The 22,863-nt window shown below is 55.3% G+C and overlaps 1 protein-coding gene across 5 annotated transcripts in view; it reads right to left on the bottom strand.

Moving 5' to 3' along the window:
• The window catches only part of ITPK1 (inositol-tetrakisphosphate 1-kinase), a 167,806-nt gene that overhangs the window by 116,435 nt on the left and 28,508 nt on the right, over positions 1-22,863 (bottom strand). For 2 of the 5 annotated variants that reach the window (XM_082733332.1, XM_082733334.1), the window contains exons 1-3: positions 13,677-13,736; positions 13,510-13,568; positions 12,095-12,119 (exon numbers count right to left, since the gene is read on the bottom strand). In XM_082733332.1, the coding sequence (XP_082589458.1) occupies positions 12,095-12,119; positions 13,510-13,568; positions 13,677-13,721 (129 nt within the window). In that variant the 5' untranslated portion in view covers positions 13,722-13,736. Of the gene's footprint in view, positions 1-11,315; positions 11,592-12,094; positions 12,120-13,509; positions 13,569-13,676; positions 13,737-22,863 lie in introns of those variants that run through there. The other 3 variants (XM_082733333.1, XM_082733335.1, XM_082733337.1) reach the window with 2 other exon arrangements.

The following is a 22,863-nucleotide window of genomic DNA, read 5'->3' as shown; positions in this document are numbered from 1 at the left end:
AAAATGGGTTACAGACACGGGACGGCGTGACCGCGGAAAACAGATACCACCCCCGGAACGGTCAGTTCCAAGGTGACAAACAGCCCAAGCACATGCTCGTCCATCCCCCAGACGACACAGAAACGTCCCACCCAGATGCACATGGTAAGTAACAAATAGCGTATTTTAGGTAACGGTATGAGAAGAGACTAAAATAACTTTTCGATGATTATCTCGGAGGTGTTATTTTTTTTAAAGCTATATACAGAAGAAGGAAACTGGACCATTCTCTCACAGCATACACAAAGATAAACTCGAAATAGACGAAAGACCTCAACGTGAGGCAGGAATCCATCAGAATCCTAGAGGAGAACTTAGGCAGTAAAACCTCTTCAACGTTGGCAACAGCAATTTCTTTCAAGACGTGCCTCCAAAGGCAAAGGAAACAAAAGTGAAAAAAAAACTTTTGTGACTTCATCAAGATCAAAAACTTCTGCACAGCAAAGGAAACAACAGCAAAAGTCAACAAAACGAAGAGGCAACCCACGGAATGGGAGAAGATATTTGCAAATGACACTGCAGAAAAAGGGCTGATATCCAAGATCTGTAAAGAACTTCTCAAACTCAACACACACAGAACAGATAATCACGTCAAAAAATGGGCAGAAGACATGAACAGACACTTCTCCAAAGAAGACATACGAATGGCTAACAGACACATGAAACAATGTTCAGCATCAGTAGCCATCAGGGAGATTCAAATCAAAACCACGTGGAGATACTTAGTACCTTACAGCAGTTAGAATCGCCAAAAATTAACAAGGCAAGAAACAACAAGCGTTAGCAAGGATGTGGAGAAAAGGGAACCCTCTTACACTGTTAGTGGGAATGCAAATTCATACAGTCTCTTTGGAAAACAGTATGGAGGGCGCCTGGGTGGCTCCGTCGTTAAGCATCTGCCTTCGGCTCAGGTCATGATTCCAGAGTCCTAGGACTGAGGCCCATGTCAGGTTCCCTGCTCCACTGGAAGCCTGCTCTCCCTCTCCCCTACTTATGTTCCCTCTCTCTCTGTCAGACAGATAAATAAAATCTTATAGAAAAGAAAAGGAAAACAGCACAGAGGTTGCTCAAAAAGTTATAGGTAGAGCTGCCCGATGACCCAGCAAGTGCACTACTGGGGATTCCCCCTAAAGACACAGATGTAGTGAAAAAAGGGGCATGTGCACCTCAATGTTCACAGCTGCAATGTCCACAATAGCCAAACTATAGAAGGAGCTGAGATGCCCTTCAAAACACAAACGGATGGGGCGCCTGGGTGGCTCAGTGGGTTAAGCCTCTGCCCTCGGCTCAGGTCATGATCCCAGGGTTCTGGGATTGACTCCGCATGGGGCTCTCTGCTCAGTGGGGAGCCTGCTTCCCTCTCTCTCTCCTGCCTCTCTGCCTACTTGTGATCTCGGTCTGTCAAATAAATAAATAAAATCTTAAAAAAACACACACAAATGGATAAAGAAGATATGGTCCATATATACAATGGAGTATTATGCCTCCATCAGAAAGGATGAATAGCCAACTTTTCTATCAACATGGACAGGACTGGAAGAGATTATGCTGAGTGAAATAAGTCAAGCAGAGAGAGTCAATTATCATATGGTTTTGCTTATTTGCGGAGCGTCAGGAATAACACAGAGAACAGTGGGTGAAGGAGAGAAGTGAGTTGGGGGAAATCAGAGGGGGATACGAACCATGAGAGACTCTGAGAAACAGACTGAGGGTTTCAGAGTCGAGGGGGTGGGGTGACGGGTGAGCCCGGTGGTGGGTATTAAGGAGGGCACGGATTGCATGGAGCACTGGGTGTTATACACAAACAATGAATCACACAATACTCCATCAAAAACTAATGATGTACTGTATGGTGACTAACACAACATGATTTAAAAAATAAATAAATATTTATGAGAGCGAACATGAGTGGGGGAGGGGCAGGAGAGAGAGAGAGAGAGATTGAGAAAGAGAGAGATTGAGAAAGATTCTCCATCAGATTCTGCATTGAGTGTAGAGCCTGCCGCAGGACTTGATCTCACTGAGGTCACCGCCTGAGCTGAAACCAAGAGTCGGACACTTCGTCGACTGCACCACCCAGATGTCCCCAGCCTTTCGTTTTTAAGCCTGTCTTTCCTTCCCAAGATTTCAAAAACGAGCACGTATTACTTAAAAAGTAAAAGAATAATCAAGAATTTTTTTATCTGTGGTTCGTTTTTAACAGACACAGACACTCAGGGCCTGCCCTGTCCTGTGTGGACAGCTCAGTCCTTAATCCGATCACCCGGTAGACGGAGCACACAGCGGAGCCAGGCCCTGCGCTCCCCAGAGTCAAGAAAGTTCTGGTCCAGAAGGAGCCCTCAACTCACAGCTCCAGCTGGGCACGGCGGGGGGTGGGGGGGTGGGGGGGGGTCTGCTGGGAGAGCAGGAAGGTGTCACAGGCAAGGTGACACCTGGGCACGTCTAGCAGCACAAATGAAAACACGGCAGCGGGGAGGGCAGTGCCAGCTTGTCAGCCCATGAGTCAAGCCTCCCGGTGGCCTGTGAGGCGGAGTGGACGGCAGAAGCGGCTCCTCTCGGTGCTGGCTGTGCCCTCCCGTCGGTCCCCCTCTCACCACGGGGTGGTGAGTCACGGTCCCCCCTACAGGGATCCCCCAACTGCGCCGGCATGCCGCACCCGGCTGCATGGGGTGGAGTGGGGGGTTTCCAGCAGCTCTGGGCCGGGCACTCTGACCAGCCCCGGACCACGTGCCCCCGGCCAGCGAACCCCACTTTGGGCAGCAACACCCCAGGCGACCTCACCTCCCAGCAGCCTTGAATTGGGCGGCAACTTTCAAGGCAGAATCTTTGCTTCTGGCTCTCAGGGTTTTCCTTTCTGTCCCTCCCTATTCCCCCCCGCTGCCCCCGCACATCTCTTTGCTCATATGTGGAAGTACTGGGGGGAGGGAGGCGGGGGGGGGGGGGGGGGGGGCAGGGCGGAGGGACCAGGAAGCCCCAGGACACACCGGCACCGGCTTCCCCAGCAGGGGCGCTTTCTGGGTTAAGGACAAGCTCAAGTTGAGTCAGCGAGTCGAAGGCCGGCGAGAGAACACCCCAGCACGGAGGCTCCCAGGCCTCTGAAGCCGCACAGGACTGCCCCGACCCCAGAGACAGTTTCTATTTGCGACAGCGAGCCTAAAAACTCAAGAATAAAAATAGACCTGACTGAACGGAAACCAGTCGGCAGAGACAGAGGCAGCAAGCGGCATCTCCTGAGCATTTTCCCACGTTGTTCTCCCAGAGGCCACCGCTCCTGAATGGCTCCTAAAAGCACCCGAGGGGAGCAGACCCAGACGGACAGAAGGCTCCCCCCGCCCCGTGGTGACATTATTGGAAAAAATAGTCACATACATTTGTCTAACACTGTTACACATAGTACCCTAAATAAAAGTGAATGAAGATAATTTTCAAAGTCTTAAAAAAAAAAAAAATGCAAACACCTACATTCAAAAGTTAAGAAAAAAACAAAAAACAAAGTCTCTCTTTAAAAAGCAACTAGGGGGGCACCTGGGTGGCTCAGTGGGTTGAAGCCTCTGCTTTCGGCTCAGGTCATGATCCCAGAGTCCTGGGATGGAGCCCCGCATCAGGCTCTCTGCTCAGCGGGGAGCCTGCTTCCTCCTCTCTCTCTGTCTGCCTCTCTGCCTACTTGTGATCTCTGTCTGTCAAATAAATAAATAAATCTTTAAAAAAAATAAAAAATAAAAAGCAATTAGGGGGGCACCTGGGTCAGGGGAACAGCTGACTCATGACCTCAGCTCAGGTCTCCATCTCGGGGTCGTCCATTCAAGCCCCGTATTGTGCTCCATACTGGGCATGGAGCCTACTTTTTAAAAAATTAATGAATAAAAAATAAATTAAAAAGGACTTCAGCTCAAATCCACAATAGTTAGAAACACCAAGGTGTTACTTGGATGGGGTGCTGTGGGGTGGGGCAAACATATCACATTTTTTTTAAGATTTTTATTTATTTGTTTGATAGAGATCACAAGTAGGCAGAGGCAGGCAGAGAGAGATCAGAGAGCAGAGAGCCCGATGCAGGACTCAATCCCAGGACCCTGAGCTCATGACCTGAGTTGAAACAGAGAGTCGGAGGCTTAACTGACTGAGCCACCCAGGTGCCCCCAGACCACGTTCTTCACACCAGGCGACGTATTTTTCTAAGCAGCACTGCTCACCTACAGCTGTACCCCACCTCCCCCCAAAACCACGCTGTTCATACAAAGGATGAGTGACAAGAAACCCATATCCCTTAAGCTTCTGTCAGGCGTCTTCAGTCTTGTGTGGTCAGTGTCCTCTCCTCTTAAAGACGGTGGAAGTGGGATCGCACACAGTCAGAAAACGGGCTTAATGGGAACTCAAACCCAGGTCTCTGGGCTCCATGGGGTAAGGGTCAAGCACAGCCAGGAACAGCCTGCATCCCAGCAATGGAACCCAGTGACCACGGAAATGTTCTGCACAGAGTCCATTTCCCAATCCCATGGCCACCCTGCCTCAGGTGCTGGGGGTCTGCTGTCAGAGGTCAGGGTCAGAGCCACACTCTGGAGCCTTCAGAAGCCCCCACCCACCAGGAGGGGGCTGGAGAGTTGCCGTGGGCAAGAAGGTCAGGCCCCAGGAAACACCAAAGCAGCTCACATTCCCACAGCCCCTGACACTTGGCTCCAAAGCACCAGGGGTCCACCCCTCCGGGGCCGCGATCACCTGGAAATACAGTCTATGGAGGTCACCGAGACAGGCTGGTGGCAGAGGGGACCCAGCTGGGGAGTGATCATTAGATGCCTTTAACTGTGTACCTTTTAAAATTATTTCTGAACCACTGAAAATATTACCCAAGTAACACATTTTTGAAAAGTACATTTTTCAAAGCCCAACAGAGAACTGAGCACCTGTGAGCCCTGGAAAGAAGCACACGGCTTGGCCAGCGGGCTCTCCCTCTGGCCTGAGTGAGGAAGCCCGCTCACTCCTGAACTCACGTTGCCTGGATTCAACAAACCTGCGCGAACCAGCCCTCCCTCCCCGGCCACTCCCCTTCCCGCAGCACCCCCACCCTCACTCCAGTGCCCCCGCTGTGTGGCCGAAATAAGTGAGAAACCGGGAGCGTGACCCTTCCCTCCCCCCTCCCCGGCCACATCCACCCCCACCTTACCACCTGTCACCCCAGGCTCCACCAGGGAACTAATTCTAGCCAGACCTCATCAGGGCCACCACCACCACCCCAGGCCACGGCCCCAGGCTCCTTCCAGAAGACCCAGCACTCCACCCTCTGGTCCTGTGCCCTCCTGGGAGATCTTCTGCCGTGGCCTCTAACTGCGGCACACCCCTCTCCCACACAGAAGCCCTTCGATGCCCTCCGAACCAACGCCCCGTGAATAGCTCATGGGCTCTCTTTAGGTCTGGTCCTGCCGCCCTCTCCAATCTGGCCACTTGCCAACTCCTTCAGGGCCAAGGCCCCAGTGCTTCCAAACCCCTCACCGTCAACAGACCCTCTTGCCCACCTTCTGGGTCCTTGCTCACCTGTGCTCCCTGCCTGCGATGACATTCAAGTCCCTTACTCCCCATCCGCACCTGGGCCTGGTGTATCCAGTATCAAAAAGCATCAAGTTCCCAACATGGCCTTCCTCACCCTTTGCCCACCCCCTCCCTTTAACTGTCCCCTCCTGTGTCCTCACGGGCCGCCAGCACAGAACAGACAAGCCTCAGAGCACCCCAGAGCTCGCCCATGAGCTCGGGGACAGTCCCCGTGGCAGCCCCCACCCAGAGGCGCAGCACACAGTCTCCAGCTCTGGCCATCCTTCCGTCTCTTTCTCCGTCTTGCCCTTTCTGCCTGACAGTCTCACCCAACCTCCTTTCCCAGATGGCGTGCCCGGAAGCAGAGAAAATGCATGCACAAGGCACTCAGCATCCCAAACACGTGACACTCTGGAGAAACCCGGAGCGAAGGCCTGCTGCCTGCCCTTGGCTCTCCGGCAATCCGGGGACCCTCAGTCCCATCCTGGTTCCCTGAGAAACGACGGCGGCTCCAGAGATGGGCTTTGGCCAGGTCAGAATTCTCAAGGAATTTGGAAGGGGACAGTGAACTCCGCCAGGTAGCTGGCTGTACTTCCCACACTTCCAGTTTGCTCCTCTGCATTTTAAAATACAACTCCATCTCCCTCCCCCACAACCGGTCCTCTGCTTCTCCCCCTGCGCTCTACAAACACCTGGTGGAAAGCCCCAGAGGCAGGGGGAAGGATGCAAAAAAACTTCCCAAGGATGTGGAGGCTGGAGGCAGCGGGCAACAGCATGTGCTGTTCTGTCTTGGTCTTCTTCCATCAGATTCAGGGCTGCCCTAGCAAGGGGCAGGGGGGTTCAGGGACAGAGAACCTCCCAGGCTTCCGTCCCAAGCCTCCCCGCAGATGGATCAGGTCAGAGAGGAAAATGCTCCCCAGGTGACAGCTTCCTGCTTGGCCCTCAGCAGAGCCCCAGGCCCATGCCCCACACCCACCCCCCCAGGCCACAGATGACCCAAGTGGCCAAGACAGGTTTGCTCCCAACAAAGCCTCCCTGGGTGGTTGGCACTTGGGTGTTTCTAGCAACCTCTGTGTTGCAGAAGCAGGAGGAGAATAGCCTGGGGGCAGGCGAAGCCCTGGTCGGGACCGTGGGCTTGAACCCGCCTCTCAGCCTGGTTCTGTGAGGCGGACGAGGCTTAGAGCCAACAGCCAGGCTCACCCTGCCTCCTCAGGGCAGCCTTCCTGACCCAACAATCTCTTCCAGACGGACGACAGCAGAAGGCACCAGGCTGTGACCTGTGTGAGTCCCCCACACCTGAGGCCCGGTACACAGCAGGTCCCCAGAAAGATCTGCTGCCAAAGGGAGAGCCTGGAGTTCCTAACCCACACCTGCTGGCCAGCAGGGGCCTCCTCTCAGTGGTCAAGAAAGGCCCGAAATGGTGAGTCAGAGGCGTGTGGGCCCAGCATCTTCCCTACAGTAACACGAAGGAAGAAACTGAGGAAATCGGCTACCTGCGACCATCAGTCACCACAGGCAGCCCCTCAGGACGAAGGGGATGGGGGCAACTTGTCCCAGATCGTGCTCAGCTCTCCCCTTGTCCTCCTGCCTGAGCCCCGACACGAAGCACGAGGCATGACTTCCACTCTCTGGCCCCCCTGAACTTGGTGCTTCTCATGCCGCATGAGCAGAGAGAACGGCAGGTTTTCCTTATCAGAGCATCTACCTGGCCTCACAGAGCCAGCCTGGGGGAGGCCGGTCCGCCTGCAGACAGACCCACAGCGAAGGCCTTTCTGTCTCCGTGGATGCTCGGGCGGTGGAGTGTGAGCGGCCCAGGCTGAGGGAGGCCTATGGACGGGCTGGGGGCCAGGCCACTGGCCCCTCCAAGCTGGTACCTGCCTCAGAGCCCACTTCTGAGAAGCCAGTGGGGTAATGTTCAAAAGCAATGGCCTTCACTTCGGAGCCTCCAGAATAAATGTTTAAAACTATGCGTCCATTTGTACATTTGCAAGCTGACATCGAAAATTTCTCATCTAAGTTTAAATACTTGTAGAGGATGTAATTTCCAACATATTGTAAATATTAACATTTCAAAATAAAACTGTTATTGTTTCTCTTTTAAATGGATCCAGTGGAATTTGAGACCCGCCGACATCCACCCTGCAGTTACCGCGTCCGCTCCTTCCCGAACCCTTGGAAATTTAGGAAAGTTCCTTTTGCCTCTTCAAATTCCAATTTCCAACCCACAGCCCTCAGTGTCTTTCGTGTTTAAAGGCTTTTTACTGAGAAGTCTATCTCACTATGAGGCAAAATAAATAATAATAACAATAAGGCTATAAATGCTTTAATTTTTTAATTTCATGTGACCATCAAGCCGTCAGAAATTTTCTTCTGGACTGAATTATTATTAGAATTACACTTAGTACATAATTGATCCCTGTGACAGAAACCCTACAAACTGTATATGGAATAAACATAAAACATTAAACCCTATTAGAAATGCATCTCACAAGAGAGATGAACAGGAATTTTTTTTTAATTTTATTTATTTATTTGGCAGGCAGAGATCACAAGTAGGCAGAGAAGCAGCAGAGAGAGAGGAAGGGAAGCAGGCTCCCTGCCCAGCAGAGAGCCTGATGCGGGGCTCGATCCCAGGACCCTGAGACCATGACCTGAGGCGAAGGCAGAGGCTTAACCGACTGAGCCACCCAGGCACCCCCAAACAGGAATTTTTAAGAAGTATTTCATGTATCCATGGATGAAGGCAGAGCTTACTGTCCATTGTATTTTTCAGTTTCTTACAGCTGCAAGTGCTGAAACCACTTCTTCAAGCAAATAAAAAGATGGAAGGAGATGTACACAGCAGGTTCTCTGAATTCCTTTAAAATGACGTGCCACGAATTACCATCATTGTTATCAAAAATCATTCCCAATGTTCTATCAGTGGACAACCAAATCAGATCCTCCTGCAATGCTGCTACAAGACAAGAAATGGAGAAACCTCATCTGTCCTGGGATCACAGTGACCAGCAGCCTCGAAGCCTCGGCGGCCTTGATGCCCCAGGGTCCCATCTGCTGGGGACAATGTAAAGAACAAGCTTCCCATGTGCCCACTGCTTTACCCAAATTAACTAAATTATGCCTCACGTGATCCCCAGGGACAGGCACAACTATTATCTCCATTTTACAGATGGGGAGACTGAGGCTCTGGGGGTTTAGGCGACTGGCCCACGATCACACAGCCACAAAGATGAGCCCAGGGCATCCTGACCGTCACTGCTAAGGGCACTGGCTCCACAGAGATGGGGGGAGGGCTGTGGGAAGGATGTAAGGAAGGAGTGTTTACAAGCACCTTCCCAAGCACATGGGCCGCGGGCACGAGCCCATGAAGGAGCTGAGGAGCTGCACAATTTGCTTTCTGAGATGTGCGCTCACCCACGGATGCTTCTGGCAAATCAGTGGCGTCGGTGTCCGGCATACCACCATCCGCAGTCAAGGTCAACACTCACTCGGTACTACCACCACTCACCATTCCAGAGAACTGTCCTCACGCGAGGACACCGCAGGGCCTTACCAGCACTTTACAGTCATGGCTCCTGACCCTGGGCCCCAATATTCTTTTTAATAGTAGCCAGAGACCAGAGGCGCCTGGATGGCTCAGTCATTAAGCATCTGCCTTCAGCTCAGGTCATGATCCCAGGGTCCTGGGATCAAGCTCCACATCTGGCCCCCTGCTCAGCGGGGAGTCTGCTTCTCCCTCTTCCGTCTGCCCCTCCCCCTGCTTGTGTTCCCGCTCCCTGTCTCTCTGTCAAATAAATAAATAAAATCTTTTAAAAAACAAATAGATACAGACATACAGACATACATAGTAGCCAGAGCCCAAAGGGAACTGGTTGCATGAGTCAGTTGGCTGAGTGTCTAACTTTTGGTTTAGGCTCAGGTCATAATCTCGGGGTCCTGAGACCAAGCCCTGCCTTGGACTCTGCACTCAGCAGGGGGTCTGCTTGAAGCTTCTCTCCCTCTGCCCCTCCTCTCCACCCCCCCAACTCTCTTGTGACCACACACTCTGTCTATCTAAAATAAGTAAGTCTTGAGGTGCCTGGATGGCTCAGTCGGTTGAGCGTCTGCCTTCGGCTCAGTCACGATCCTGGAGTCCAGGGATCGAACCCCATGTCAGGCTCCCCGCCCAGCGGGGAGCCTGCTTCTCCCTCTCTCTCTGCCTCTCCTCCAACTTGTGCGCTCTCACAATCTCAAAAAATAAACGAAATATTTTAAATAAATAAATAATAACTCTTGAAGAAAAAAAAGAGGGGCGCCTGGGTGGCTCAGCTGTCAAGCGTCCGCCTTCAGCTCAGGCCATGACCCCAGAGTCCTGGGATCGAGTCCCGCATCGGGTTCCCTGCTCCTCCCTCTACCAACCCCTCTGCTTGTGTTCCCTCTCTTGCTATCTCTATCAAATAAACAAATAATATATTAAGAAAAAAAATAGTCCCCAAACCCCAGGTAATAACAGGCCTGGAAACGTTTGGTAAGTGGAACATTTAGTAAAACTAACGTGCAAAGGAGCCCCGGTTAACAGAAAAACCATGGGCTCAGGAGACACGCGGGCCAAACTCCGAGACCACCACCACCAGCCAAGTTCCCCAAGAGACATCCTGAGCCTCTATTTCTTCAACTCTAAAATGGGTATGAAAACACTACTCCTGTCACTGAGTGGCTCACAAAAAGGGACAATGCCACTGAGGCAACGGACACAAGAAAACAAGAAACCCTGGGCGCTGGCTGACGGCATGCTCACTTTCCCCCACTTCAGTCACAGACCCCTCGGGTGCGGCAAGCACCCATTCCCGGCATCCGGGGGCCCACCAGCCCGGGCATCTGGCCCACAGAGGCTTGGCTGCTTCTGAAGAAACCAGCCAAGTAGTCTCAGCTTCCAAATTTTGCAAAGAGCCCTTCTCTGCATCTTGAAATTCCGAGTTCTCCAAACACTGGGGGGCGCCAGGAGGAGGTGCAGAGAGATACACCGCGGGGGTTCATTTTTAGATACGGGTGTGGGAAGCATCCACTTGGGGTTCTCTCTGGTCCCCAGTCACCACTTCCGCCCAAAGTGAACAACAGGCACATCAAGGAAGATCTTGCAACTCTTCTTCTGCCCGGTAAATTCTAGAACAATGGCTCCAAGCATCTGGTTCCACCCTGCACTAAGTGGATTAAAGGTTTTAGTCTAAATCTTCCCAAGAAGCCGGCGGACAGCAAACACGCTATAGCCCCAGGTTTCCTTCCATCCTGAAACTCCAGGGCCCTGTGCCCTCCCCACCCTCCCCTTCCTCCTGCGGCAGAGGGGAGGGGCACGGGGAGGAGCATCCCACCAGGTTTGTCAGGGGTCTTCCAGGACAGGAATCAGGTATTGGGGGAAAGGCACATTTCTTCCCTTTTTAAGTAACGTCTTGGTGAGCACATGAATTCACTTCCTCTAAAACGTGCCCCCCACAGAAATTTCTGCGTGAACCCTGACAAGCACTGTAGCTAACCTCAGGGATGATTTGGAACCCTGCCAACTGCCACTACCCATCAATCAGAAACAGCCCCGCAAGCACACGTCTTACCCCGTCCTGAATTCTGACTTCCCCCCTTTTAAGGTCTAAGAAATTAAGGTCCACAGAAACCCTCTGTGCAGATCACGCCACTCTGCAGAGCCAAAATAAGCCTGGATGAAAAATTGACTGACAGCCCATGAGGGGCTTCCAGAAACCACCTCCTCCCCCAAAACCAACCTCAGCCTCCAGGTCACAAGTTCAACCCGCTCCAAGGAGGGAAGCCAGAGGAAGAACTCATTCAGCAGCCCTCCACCGAACTCCCGCGGCTGCTGTCAGAGCGCACACTCCATCCATCCTTCCTTCTCCAGCCAACGAGCCCCGATCCAAGTCTGCCCCCAGGGGAGGCAGCCTGGGAGTCAGGAGCCACCTCGCTGACTCCAGCAACTCTCCAGGAGCCAGGGGCCCACAGGCAAGATCAGATGTGATTGCGCTGACAGCAGGGAGGGGGTGCTCCTGACCTAGGGGTGCAGGGGAGAAGGGCAGGGGAGCAAGCATCGTCTCAGAGATGATACCATTTACAAGACTGGTCGGAGAAAGGAGAGGGCTCACCCCCAGAGGGCCGAGCAGCCAAGGCAGGGGCCCAGGGTGGGGGGATGTGGGGGGCCTGTACTCCCTCGGCAGAGATGGAGTGCAGACACAGACAAACCGTGGGGGGCCACAGGACCCCAGAGGCTCACTGGGTGGCCATGCTCCTGCACCCTGCCTACCCCACCCCTACCCACAGCTGCACGTCTCCCCCTGCCAGCTCCATCCACCAATGAAGCAGCTGCAACTCCACAAACCCCTGAGACCACCGACCACAACCCACGTCCTGTCAGGGCAGAAACCAGAGGCTCCCCACAGGGAGAAGTTCAGGAAGGGATTCAAGCACCCGGACGCTTGTGGGAGAGGCGGAGAGGGGAGCCCTAAAAGGCCCACCCACAGGAGAAAATGGCGAGGGCGTGGTCTGTACTCACCTGCACCACTTCTATCCCTCGCTTCCTGTGGAGAGAAACAAAGAAAACAAAGGTTACTCCAGCAGGCAGGTAGCATCCTTCCAGAACATTCACTAAGGCCAGCTGAAGGCAGGAGGACGGGACAGCCTACGGCTGCATCCCTCAAGCGCAGTCCCCAGAACAGACCCATTAGCAACAGGAAGGTTTGTGAGCTCCTAGTCAGTCCTCAAGACCACCTCTTGGCAGAGAGAGAGAAAGAGTCATCTCTCAGGGGGACTTGCCTGTTGTTCTACAAAGACCCCAAGTTTGCCTGTTTTCCTCACAGCCGCTGTTTCCCTCTCCAATCTCAGGGTCAGCCCTTCAGGGGCACAGCTCCAACCTGGATCACCCCAGGACGCTCCCCTCCACCGCATTTACCACCGATGGTCTGACCCTCCCTCCTTGCCTCCAGCACCTCCCATGGCTCCCCGCTTCCTCTGCTATCTGGTCTAACACCTTGGCCCGGCCTCCCAGGCCTGCCTCAGTCCATCCGCTCTCCCATGCTGCAGGAGGCCCCAAAACCCTTCAACCCTCCTCGGCTTAGTTAACACAACACCAGCCATCTCTAGCCCCTACGGACACCCTACGCGTCCTCTGAGCCTGGTTCAACCACCACCACGGGCCTCGCCAATGTTGCTGCCAGCCTGGACCCTGCCTCCTCCACCCCACCCACAATCTCACGGCCACCCCAGCCCACTCCAGACAGGGTCCAGTTCTCCGACAGATGCACAAAGGGCCCCTGCAACTCACTCACTTTACCTCTCCCGCCCCATGCATCTGGGCACATGGGCTGTGTCCCTTCTCCAAGCCTTGGTCCATATTTTCCATCCCAGCATTTCAGATACGACTCAGACCGACGCTCTCCCAGGAGGCCTTCCCCTGACCCATGACACGCTCACCCGACCCACCTATCCAGAGCCAGAACAGTCCCAAGAACCAGGGAACACCACCATCCCGGCCCTTCGTTCCAGAGTCCTGATGGACTGTCTCTGGGCGCAGGGCACAGGCACAGGAACAGGGGTCTATAGGCTATGCTGACGGCACATGGCTATGCCCATGTGCATTTTCCTGGGAAGAAAGGCCAGGGTGCTCAGAGGAGGCTGTGCCCCGGCAAGGCTGGAAATCAGAGCAGGGACGATGGCAGGCCCAACAGCTGTGTGTACCGTGTGCCTACTGAGGGTGCCCGCCTGGCACCCAGGCACTCCCTAAACACTCAGCTCAGGTTCCGTGTGCAGCCTGGCCCCGCACTCAGGGGCCACACCAAACACTTAGGCCCTGGAGGGGTTCATGGTCTAGGGAAGGAGGTAGGCACCAAGGCCCCCGGGCACCGTGACCATCCCCTCACATGACACTGTGGCAGGGATGCCTACCAACCCTCCATTTGTTGGTTGGCTCACCCGAGTGTTTCCCGGCACCTCCTTGGAGCCGGCGCCGGCGGAACCTTGAAGGGAAGCCACTACCTGAGTCAGCAAGACAGAGGGACAGACTGGTTGGCGCTGCAGGATACACCAAGCCAGTCGTCCCTCAACCCGACACCCTGACATGCCGCCGGGCCCCGAGGAACCCAACCTGAAAACCAGTGGCTGATGCTTTCCAGGGTCCCCACCATCACTCAGCTTCTCCGCGGTTCCAGAACGAATGACGGCCAACACCCACTGGCTGCCATGACGTCATGAGGGGAGAGACTGGGCTCAGAGCACACCCCTGGGCCACCAGCACGCTCAGCGGGAAGCCCTCAGAGCCTTGGTCTCACTCCCAGACTGTCCTTCTCCACCTGAGCATTGGTGACATGACCAGTCCACGGCCGCTTGACTCGTGACTGGGACCAGCCAGGCTGGGCTCAGAGGGACTCCTCACTTTGCCCCTGGCCCCGATCCAGGACAAAAATCTCCAACAGCTGAGGGAACAGCTCCTTGGGAAGTCCCTAAGGACAAGACTTGGGGCCAACCACGGGAAGGACAGATGGCACCGAAGGGGACAGCAGGTGCATGCGTACGTGACCTGCACCAGGTGGAAAGGGCCTGTCCTGGGCTGCCTCCAGGCCCTGGGTTTTCCCTGTGAGTTAATCCTCATGGCATCCCGATTATCCCGGCGTGTGGCTCTCATCTCCTTCCGAGGCTGACTGCGGTCACTTCCAACCTGCCCTCATCTGACGCCGTCCCAGTCAGCTCGCCCGCCCCCAGACCCAAAAAACAAACAGGACTCCAACTCTGAAAACACAAGAGAACCGTAACATAAAAGAAACAACAAGAAGTCACCTTGTGCACAGGCAGGCGGAAAATCTTAAGTGGGACTGAGGTCCCAGGAGCCAGCCCAGCTCCTCTGTAGCTCAGAGCTCCAAGAATAGGATCTGGCTCGACTGGCCAGATCCTATTGTGGCTGGCCACGGGGACACATGGTGTCTCCCGTGTGGCCAACCCACGCCCCGGTGGTAAGCAGCAGGCACAGCAGAGCTGGCAGGGGAGGCACAGAGGAAGACCGGCCAGGTCTCTGAGCCCTGGGGTCTCAGTGTAAGCGGGGGAGTGAGGAAGGGAGGCAGGCAGGAAGCCACACGCCCCACGGTAGAGGGACCCCATGCACACCACTGCAGCCCACGGAGCAAAGGAGAACGTAAACCTGCCGGGGTCTCATTCCTTCTTCTGAAACTCCGGTGGGACCAAGAGGCCAACAACCCTCGCTTCCCAAGCAGCAGGCTCCTGAAATTGCCGAAGTCCAGAAACTGGTTTCTGACACCAAGGGGGAGGAGGGAGGGGACGATAAGCCAGAAAACCGGCTGCAAGCAATGAAAAGTTCCTCCTGAAAACCCCAGCGCCGCCAGCCCAACCCACAGACATCCTCACATGTGCGGTGTTTCAGGCTATTAACTGTGACAGCAAAAGACCGGCAGCAACTTAAAGACCCCAAGAGGGGCCATTAACAAACCACACGTGGTCAGAGATATACTGGGCAGTAATAAAAAGAACGAGGAAGCCCCCCACGCGCCCAGAAGGCTTCATCACCAAGACAACCCCCCATGTGAAAACGCGAGGTGCAAAGCTCTGTGCGCCGCCTGCCACGGCCTGGGCTCAGATCAGCCGGCACGAGAACTCAGGCTTGCAAACACACACAGAAGGAATCTGAGAGTACCACCAGAAAGAGTGAAAGAAAATGGTGGTGGGTGGCCTCTGGTCAAGGGCAAGGGCAGCAGTGGGGTGGGGTGAGACGACTTCTGTTTCACTGTACGCTCTCACGCTGGACCGTTGTGCCCCGTGCACCCAACAACACATTCTCAAACACTACAAGTGGTTTTTTTTTTAATTATCTTTTAAATAATTGGTAAAACTCCAGCTGCCTCCGTGCCCAGTGGTTGCATAAGGTAAATGCCTGATAAAGGCATGAATCAATTGTCAATCAGTAACACGAACTGGGGGGGGGGGCGCCTGGGGAGCTCAGCCCGTTAAGCGTCTGCCTTCCACTCAGGTCACAATCCTGGAGTCCTGGGATCGAGTCCCACATGGGACTCCCTGCTCAGTGGAGAGGCTGTGTCTCCTTCTTCCTCTGCCTGCCATTCCCCCTGCTTGTGCTCAGGTTCTCTCTGCTTCTCTGTCAAATAAGTAAATAAAATCTTTAAAAATATGTATACTTTTTAAAAATAACATGAAGTAGAGGAGTTCAGGATTTATCTAGAAAAGCTTCCAAGTCCTACTCAAAGAGGAGCTGAAACAGTGCCCTTCTGGGACCACAAGACTGCCCTGCTGGGAGCGTTTGGTCTGAGCACACTCACTTAACTATTCGACTGTCTGGCATGCAGACGGCGAGGGCGCGCACAGCCTGTCCACTATGGCCGCAGCAGGAAAGACATGGGTGGCTTTTTTCTTTTACATTTCCTTGTATTTTCTAGTTTTCTACAATAAACATAGAAACTACATCCGAAATGATAGAAAAAGTAACAATAAAAGTTAAAGAATTAAAGAAGTTTATTTAAAACCTGCACCTGGAGAAAACTTGTACAGACGCTGAAACTGTTGTTTTCTCGATAAATACTGATTAATAAGTTCTGGACAGAGAACTATGCCCAAGGCTCCTAATTATAAACCTGTTTTTCCAAAAGCTGAATTGCTATGAAGGGAAAATCTATCTTGTAAAAGGACTCCTCCTCGCTGGAAGTCAAAGGAGAGCACAGCCCTGAGGAATTTAAAATGCTCATTTAAGGAAACTATCCTTTCACAGCCCCTGGGGGAGCAATCAGAGACAGCTTCAGGGAGGAGGTGGTATAGACCCTATCAATGAAAGGAAACTACAGACAGACACTTGGGAAGAGAGGTCAAAGAGAAACAACAGGAGGAGCACCCCCTTCGGCAAAGGTGCCTGGGGATGTTGGTGGAGGGGGGGCGAGATCCACAGAAAGGGCTGGGCAGGGGCGATGAAAAGGGGCTGGAAGCCCCAGAGGCCCAGAATGTCACAGCACAGCCTGGCCCTTACCCTGTGCACCAGCAAATCCCAAATACCCCCAGTGGAACGTGTCCAAAACCTCTGCTCTGGTCCTGTGGACTCTGAGTGGGATCCGGGGAGGGATTCGGGCTTTGCCAAGGCCCCGGGGGGCCGCTCAGAGCAGCCAGGTCTGGGAACAAGGTGTAGCCTGGGCGTGAGGAGGAGCAGGACCAGACGGGGGTGGAAGGGCTCATCCAGGGGCAGCCCCTCCGGGTCCTGAGGACACGACAACCAGATGATGGGCACAGCAGGCCGAGGCGCAGGCCAGCACCAGCAGAGGACAGCACGCACGCCGCACAAAGGTGGCTAAACTCTTCTGTGTTCTGGCCTGTGGTCGTACCAGGAGGGGATCAGAAAAAGAGAACTGAGCTGAGCAGACAGTTCAGGGCTAGGAAAATATGATCGGGGAGACAGGTGAAAGCGGAAGGGGCAGGTGTGTCCCTAAGAGGAGACCCTGGAAGCAGACCCAACTGTACCTCATGCCTCGGTTTCCCCATCTGTCAAGTGAGGAGAATCCTGGCACCCACCCCACAGGGCTGTTGGGGCCCACGCTACGAATGTGGGGTTCTGTTACTTCACTCTGTACTGCCTTCCTGCCTTCCAGAACTGGCCAACTGAGGGGCTGTATCCTCTCCTGGAGTGACACGTGGCCTGGTACCTCACTTGGATGCAGGATGGGCAGGGGGCCCAAGGTCCTAGGGGACTATGCACAGCACAAAGAGCATGGCCAAGAGCGTTAGCGCTCCGTGGCCTCTCTGTGGCCAGACTGACAAGGAGGAGGCCACAGCAGGAGAAAAAGCCTGAGCACCGTCTTGTCGGAGCTCGAGCGCTCCATCCAGCCGGCCCGGAGCCTGTCCTCTCCGGCCCCGCACTTGCAGAATTGGCTGAAGCCCGTTTACACTGCGTTTCCGTCACCGACCACTGCCCCGCTGATGACAGCAGGTGCTCTGTAAGTGACAGCGGCTACCACTTCCTGAAGACGGCCCAGCGCCGGAGGACAGGAGATGACAAAGGAGTCAAATGAAGAGAATCAAAAGCAGGAGGAGCAGGAGGTCCCCGAAGTCAGGGAGGTAGAGCACCCGAGGGAGATATGTCCACGAGCCCATGCCACAAGAAGGCCACTGCGTGCATCATCAGGAGGGCCAACACGGGGCCTTCTGGAAGAACGACCCCCAACAAGAGGCAGGCCTGCCTGACCACAGAGCGGGGCCTGGCTCTCAGCTTCCCCATCTGATGACTAGGCGTGACCCTTCCAGCCCACCTTCCAGGGCAGATGTCAGAAATGAGGCCTGCAGACAAGTAAACCAAGGGGGAGAGGGTGACGCTCAGACTGAGAGGTCTCCTCTGACCACCGGGGAGAGAAGAGTCTGGTGGCAGCTGGGAGAATTGCAGGCCCTTGGACATAGCGGGGCGGCCATTAAAGCAGCTTGTCCAAAACGGGAGGCTCACGGGCCCATCAAGAACCGCTTTCCTGCAATCTGCAAGGCCACGGTCACTTGCCTCCTGCCCAGGCACAGCTGAGGGCTGGCCACAGGGGGCAGGCCGCCCCAGAAAGCGGGCCTGCAGGCTAACCCAGCTGCCAAGGGAGACTCAACAGAGTCGCAGCAGAGGGAATCAACCCGGAAACGCAAACTCCCTCCCGTCGAGAGGGGAGGGGAAAGGAGCTGCACCTGCACCCAGAACTGAAAACCACTTAGAGACGGGAAGTGTGTAATTATGCAAGTGGAAAGCCAGGCATGCGCTCGTCCAAGCCATTTGTAGCATGGTTTGGTGACTGGCCGACTTCAGGAGGCTGGAATAATAATGGCCTTTAGCACCCAAGAGACCTGCAGGCAGCCTCCCCACCTCCTGCCTCCTGCCCCTCCCCACCCTGCAGAGGGCCAGGCCCTGAGAGGGCCTCCCCGGGACTCCGATAAAGCCGCATCTGGACCTCCTCCCTCCCCCACGTGTGCGGACGGACACACTGCCCACTGCCCTGACTGCCACCCCAAGGTCACCACCTCACACTCGAGACCAGCTCCCCAGGAACCTCCCTTGGCTCCCAGCCTCCTCAGAGCCCCGGAGCCCCTGCACTGAGCACAGAGAGGCCACCTGGCTCCGTGTCGCCGCCCCCAACTAGGCTAAGAATGCTGTGGTGGACAATAGTAACGGTGGCCCCCAATCCTGGAAGCTCTGCTGGGCATTCCCCTGCCCCCCGCACACACACACACACACACACACACCCAGGTTCAGCAAGGCCCCACAACTTGCTTTGGCCAATGAAATGAGCAGAGAGTGACCCCAGGTCACTTCCAAGTTCAGGCTCTCAACTGCGAGCGTCCAGCTCCGCAGCCAGTCCTCCAGGACATCAGCCACTGCCGTGGGAGCATGAGGACACAGATGGCCCCCGGAGCTGGCCCAGACCCACTCCTGAAAAGAAATCGGGCAGGGCAGTCACAAAGCCAGGCCAGGAACCAGATGGATACCCGTTAAGAGGCCCTTCGGCTTGTGGGAGTTCTCAAACGGGGCACTTTTTGCTTCCAGGAGCCAGTGGGCAACACCTACAGATATCTTCACGTATCACCTGAGGGGAAGTGCTCCAGGCGTCCCAGGGTGAAGGCCCTACAAGAAACAAAAGGCTCTCTGACCTAAACTGGAGAAACGCCAGGGTGGGGAGACCAGGCCTGAGCCACAGGACTAGGGACAAGCTATAAATCAATCTGTTGCCGCAAACCTCCGGGGCTTGTTTGATTTTGCAGCCTTGCCTCCCTGATAGATGCCCCTCCAAGAAACAGGACCAGTGGCCTCTGTCCACGCCCCCAAGTTCTGAGCACAAGCCCTGGCCCATGGCACATGGGGGCACAGCATAAAGGTGTTGGGGGGAAGGTGGCACCAGCTCCTCCTCTCAGGAAACCTTCCCAGGAGGGACCCCATTTTCTAAAAACACCCGGGCCCGACCCACCTCTGTGCCTTGGCACAAACTATTCTCTCTGCCTGCCATGCCCTTCCTCCCCCCCCCCCCCCCGCAAACTCCTGCTCAAGCATCACGAACAGCTTGGACATCATGCCAGCTGAAGGCTGTTCCCCTGCCCCTTCCCCAGAGCACAAAGGATGGTTCTGTGGCCCCACAGCTGTCTGACACTGGAGACGGCTCATGCTGGGTTTTGGACCCTGGGCTCCCGAGGCCGGGGGCTGGGAGCTCAGCACCGCATGCCCACTGTGGATCCTGAACCTGGCAGATGCTCTGTGGGCCTCTTCCTGAATGAACGCCGCAGTCTCCCAGCACCAGGGGGCTCCCACCCTGAGCCATCCCTGTGCATCTGCAGCCTCGGAAGCCCACTTCACCTACTGATGGTTTCACAACTTGGGATTTCCCTCTTACTCACAACGCCAGAAACTGAAATGGCCCAATATAAAGGCAACATGCGAACAGAATTTTAAAGGCAATACAAACATTTGAGTTGTTTGGATAGCTCCAGGAAAGAACCAGATAAACTGGAAGCTGCCATATGGCCATACATCTTTGGGGGGGGTTCCCCTGAGTGGACCGTCACCAACTCTCATCACTGAAGACCTTCCCCCAGACCAGGTGCCCCACCTGGAGGAGGCGGGCAGCTCACAGGTTCCACACGGTGCAGACGCAGAAGCGTGAGTCAGCGTTTTCCTTCCGACCCAGAACAAGCCCCAGGGGTCCCTGAAAAGGGCTTTCCCTGGTGAACCCAGGAGGTGGGCAACAGGCAGGGCTGGTGACTCACCTCCCCAGCATCTCCTGCAGGAAAGGAGAGCAGCCAGGGCCACCAGGGGCCAAGGTATGTTTAAAACCTCCACCCCTCAACTTTCAGGGTAGGGAAACTGAGGCAGGGATGGGCTGGAGATTACCCCAGGGAGTGTCCTGCCACATCCAAAGTGTCACCATTTCAGACTGGAAATCACCGCAACTTTTCATCTGAAAACAAATACTGAGATTGCCTCAATGGCACTTGGCACACTCCCACTTTCTGAAATTAATAACTCTCCGAAATCCCTTGCAAATCTTTTACTACCTCCTTGCAGGTGCTGTAATTTTTCTTTCTCCTCCTCAGGGGTGGGCTGTAAACGGCTGGGGTGGGGTTGGGGGGTGTTGCTAGGAGACCCCAGGGGCTGCAGGAATGGCTGGTTCCAGCAAACCACCCCCCTCCCATTGTCAGCCTTGCCTGCCTCGGGGCTACCCTGTTCTCTTCACAGCAATTTCTCATTCCCAAGAAAGCACAGTCAGTTGAAAACCAGCCTAACGAACACAGTACTAAGCTTCAGCAGGACGAGAGACAGGCATTGCAGCGCTGACATTTTCCTCCTTGGGAGCCACTGGGGGAGCGAGAAGCCTGCCCAAGGAGGTCGGGATGTTTTTATCACCTATCCTCCAGGGACCACACACCCTTAAAATAGCCGCACAAACGTGTGTCCTGGGCCTGCACCGGGGAGGGTGACACTTAAGGGCTGCGTTCCAGGGGAGCTTAAACGTCTCTACCCGCCCAGATCCTGCTGCTAACACTCCCTTGTGCTTGAAAGCTCCCTTCCTGCCACGGCTGGATTCCAAGACCATGAGAGGGTTCTTTGAAGCCCTGCAGTTTGGGGGTGGGGGCAGGACGCTGCTGGGCGGCCCACTACTGGAGCACAGAGGTCCCCGTAGCACTGCCGTCAAACGTTTGCTGGGCTTTCTTTTTTCAGCCCTGGGCTAGCCTGGGAACAGAGGAGTCCCCCACGCCACAAGCCCTGCCCAGAGATGCTGGTGGCCACAGGGCCCCCCTGAATAGAGCAAACATTTGGTGGGGGCAGCAGGGGTTGCGGGAAGGCTACTAAAGATTGCTGGTTGAGCTGAGCCCGGAGGGTGACCAGGAGGGAGGCTGTCCAAGCCAAGGCTTCTGGGCGCGGGGCTTCCCCAGCCCCCTCCACCCCATCAAAGGGAAGGTGAGGTTCTCCCCACCCCCGATCTCAGAAAACTTCAACCACAAAGCACCTTATTTAAAAATGTCCCCAACCCCGGGGCTGTTTACAGGATGGTGGTGGTGTCCCTGGCCCAAGAGGTCAAGTAACAGCCTTATCCAGCGGCACGTGACAAAGGGTAGGGAGTCGAAGCCTGGCTCTGACCATGACCGGGTCCCTCCCGGAGACCAGCCTGGAGAGAAAGGCGGTGCGGACGAGCACTGTCCTCATTTCCTAAGACTGTTGTAACGGATCAACACAGACACAGCCCCTGTGCCGGACACGAGTGTCTGCGCAACGGCTCCAGGGATCAGGAACCTCAACTGCATCGGCAGGGCTGAGTTTTCCTTCTGGAGGCTCTAGGGAGAAAGCACGCCTTTGCCCTGGCCAGCTGCTGAGGCCGCCCGCACCCCTTGGCTTGTTGGGGCCCCAGAACTTGGAGCTCTGCTTTGCCGGCTCATCTCCTCCGGACCCTCCTGCCTCCCTATCGTAAGGACCAGCGTCGCTGCGCCGGCGCCCCCAAGCGTCCAGGGGGCTCTCCTCCGTCCAGGCCCTCACACACATCCACAAAGCCCCTCCGCCGGGTGAGGGAGCACCACCCCAGAAGACACCCGGCGGGGGCGGGGGACGTTAGTCCGTCTCCCCCAACACAAAGGCTCTTACGGCCCTGCCAACCCACGAGTCTCAGACACCCCCCTGAAGAGTCCACAGGTGGGCCAGGGACAAATCAGGAGCTTTGGCCCAAGCCTCCCCAGTCACCAAGGAGGAGGTCAGAGCTCAGCCCCATCGGGAATCCTTGAGGACCCCAAAGGGCAGAAGCAAACACCCACATGACGGGGAGAGGCATCCTGGGTCTGGGCCGTGGAGACCTGCGGCCCCAGACCTGGAAGCCTTGGCCCTAAGCTGGGGCGGGGAGTGTAATATTCCTGATCCTTGGGTCCACCGTAAGGCCCACGAGAGATGCCCCGCCCGGCCAGACCTTCCCACCACTCACTCCAAGGCCACCCGGCTCCACTGACGGCCCAGTCCCCCAGACCCTGCCAAGTGATTTGGAGCAGCGACAGACACTCCCTGACGAGAGGTATTTGCGGCCTGAGCCCAGCACAAGGCACGCTGAAGACCCCAGGGGCCTGCCGGGCCCCCATGTACAAGTCTGGGGCTCCCCACCTTTCCGGATGCACTGAACACCCAACTCCAGAAACAGGCAAAGCCTTCATCTGGCACTCTTGGGACCCTTAAATTTAAGGAAGACTGCAGAGCCCCGGCACAACCCGAACAAATGATCAACAACATCAGTCAGTCACTCCTGGGCCCCCTCACCCGCGCTCAGACCTGTTCTC

The sequence above is a fragment of the Mustela nivalis genome (genome assembly GCF_964662115.1).
Source record: "Mustela nivalis genome assembly, chromosome: 6".
Taxonomy (NCBI): domain Eukaryota; kingdom Metazoa; phylum Chordata; class Mammalia; order Carnivora; family Mustelidae; genus Mustela; species Mustela nivalis.
This window is presented reverse-complemented; position numbering and strand designations above follow the sequence as displayed.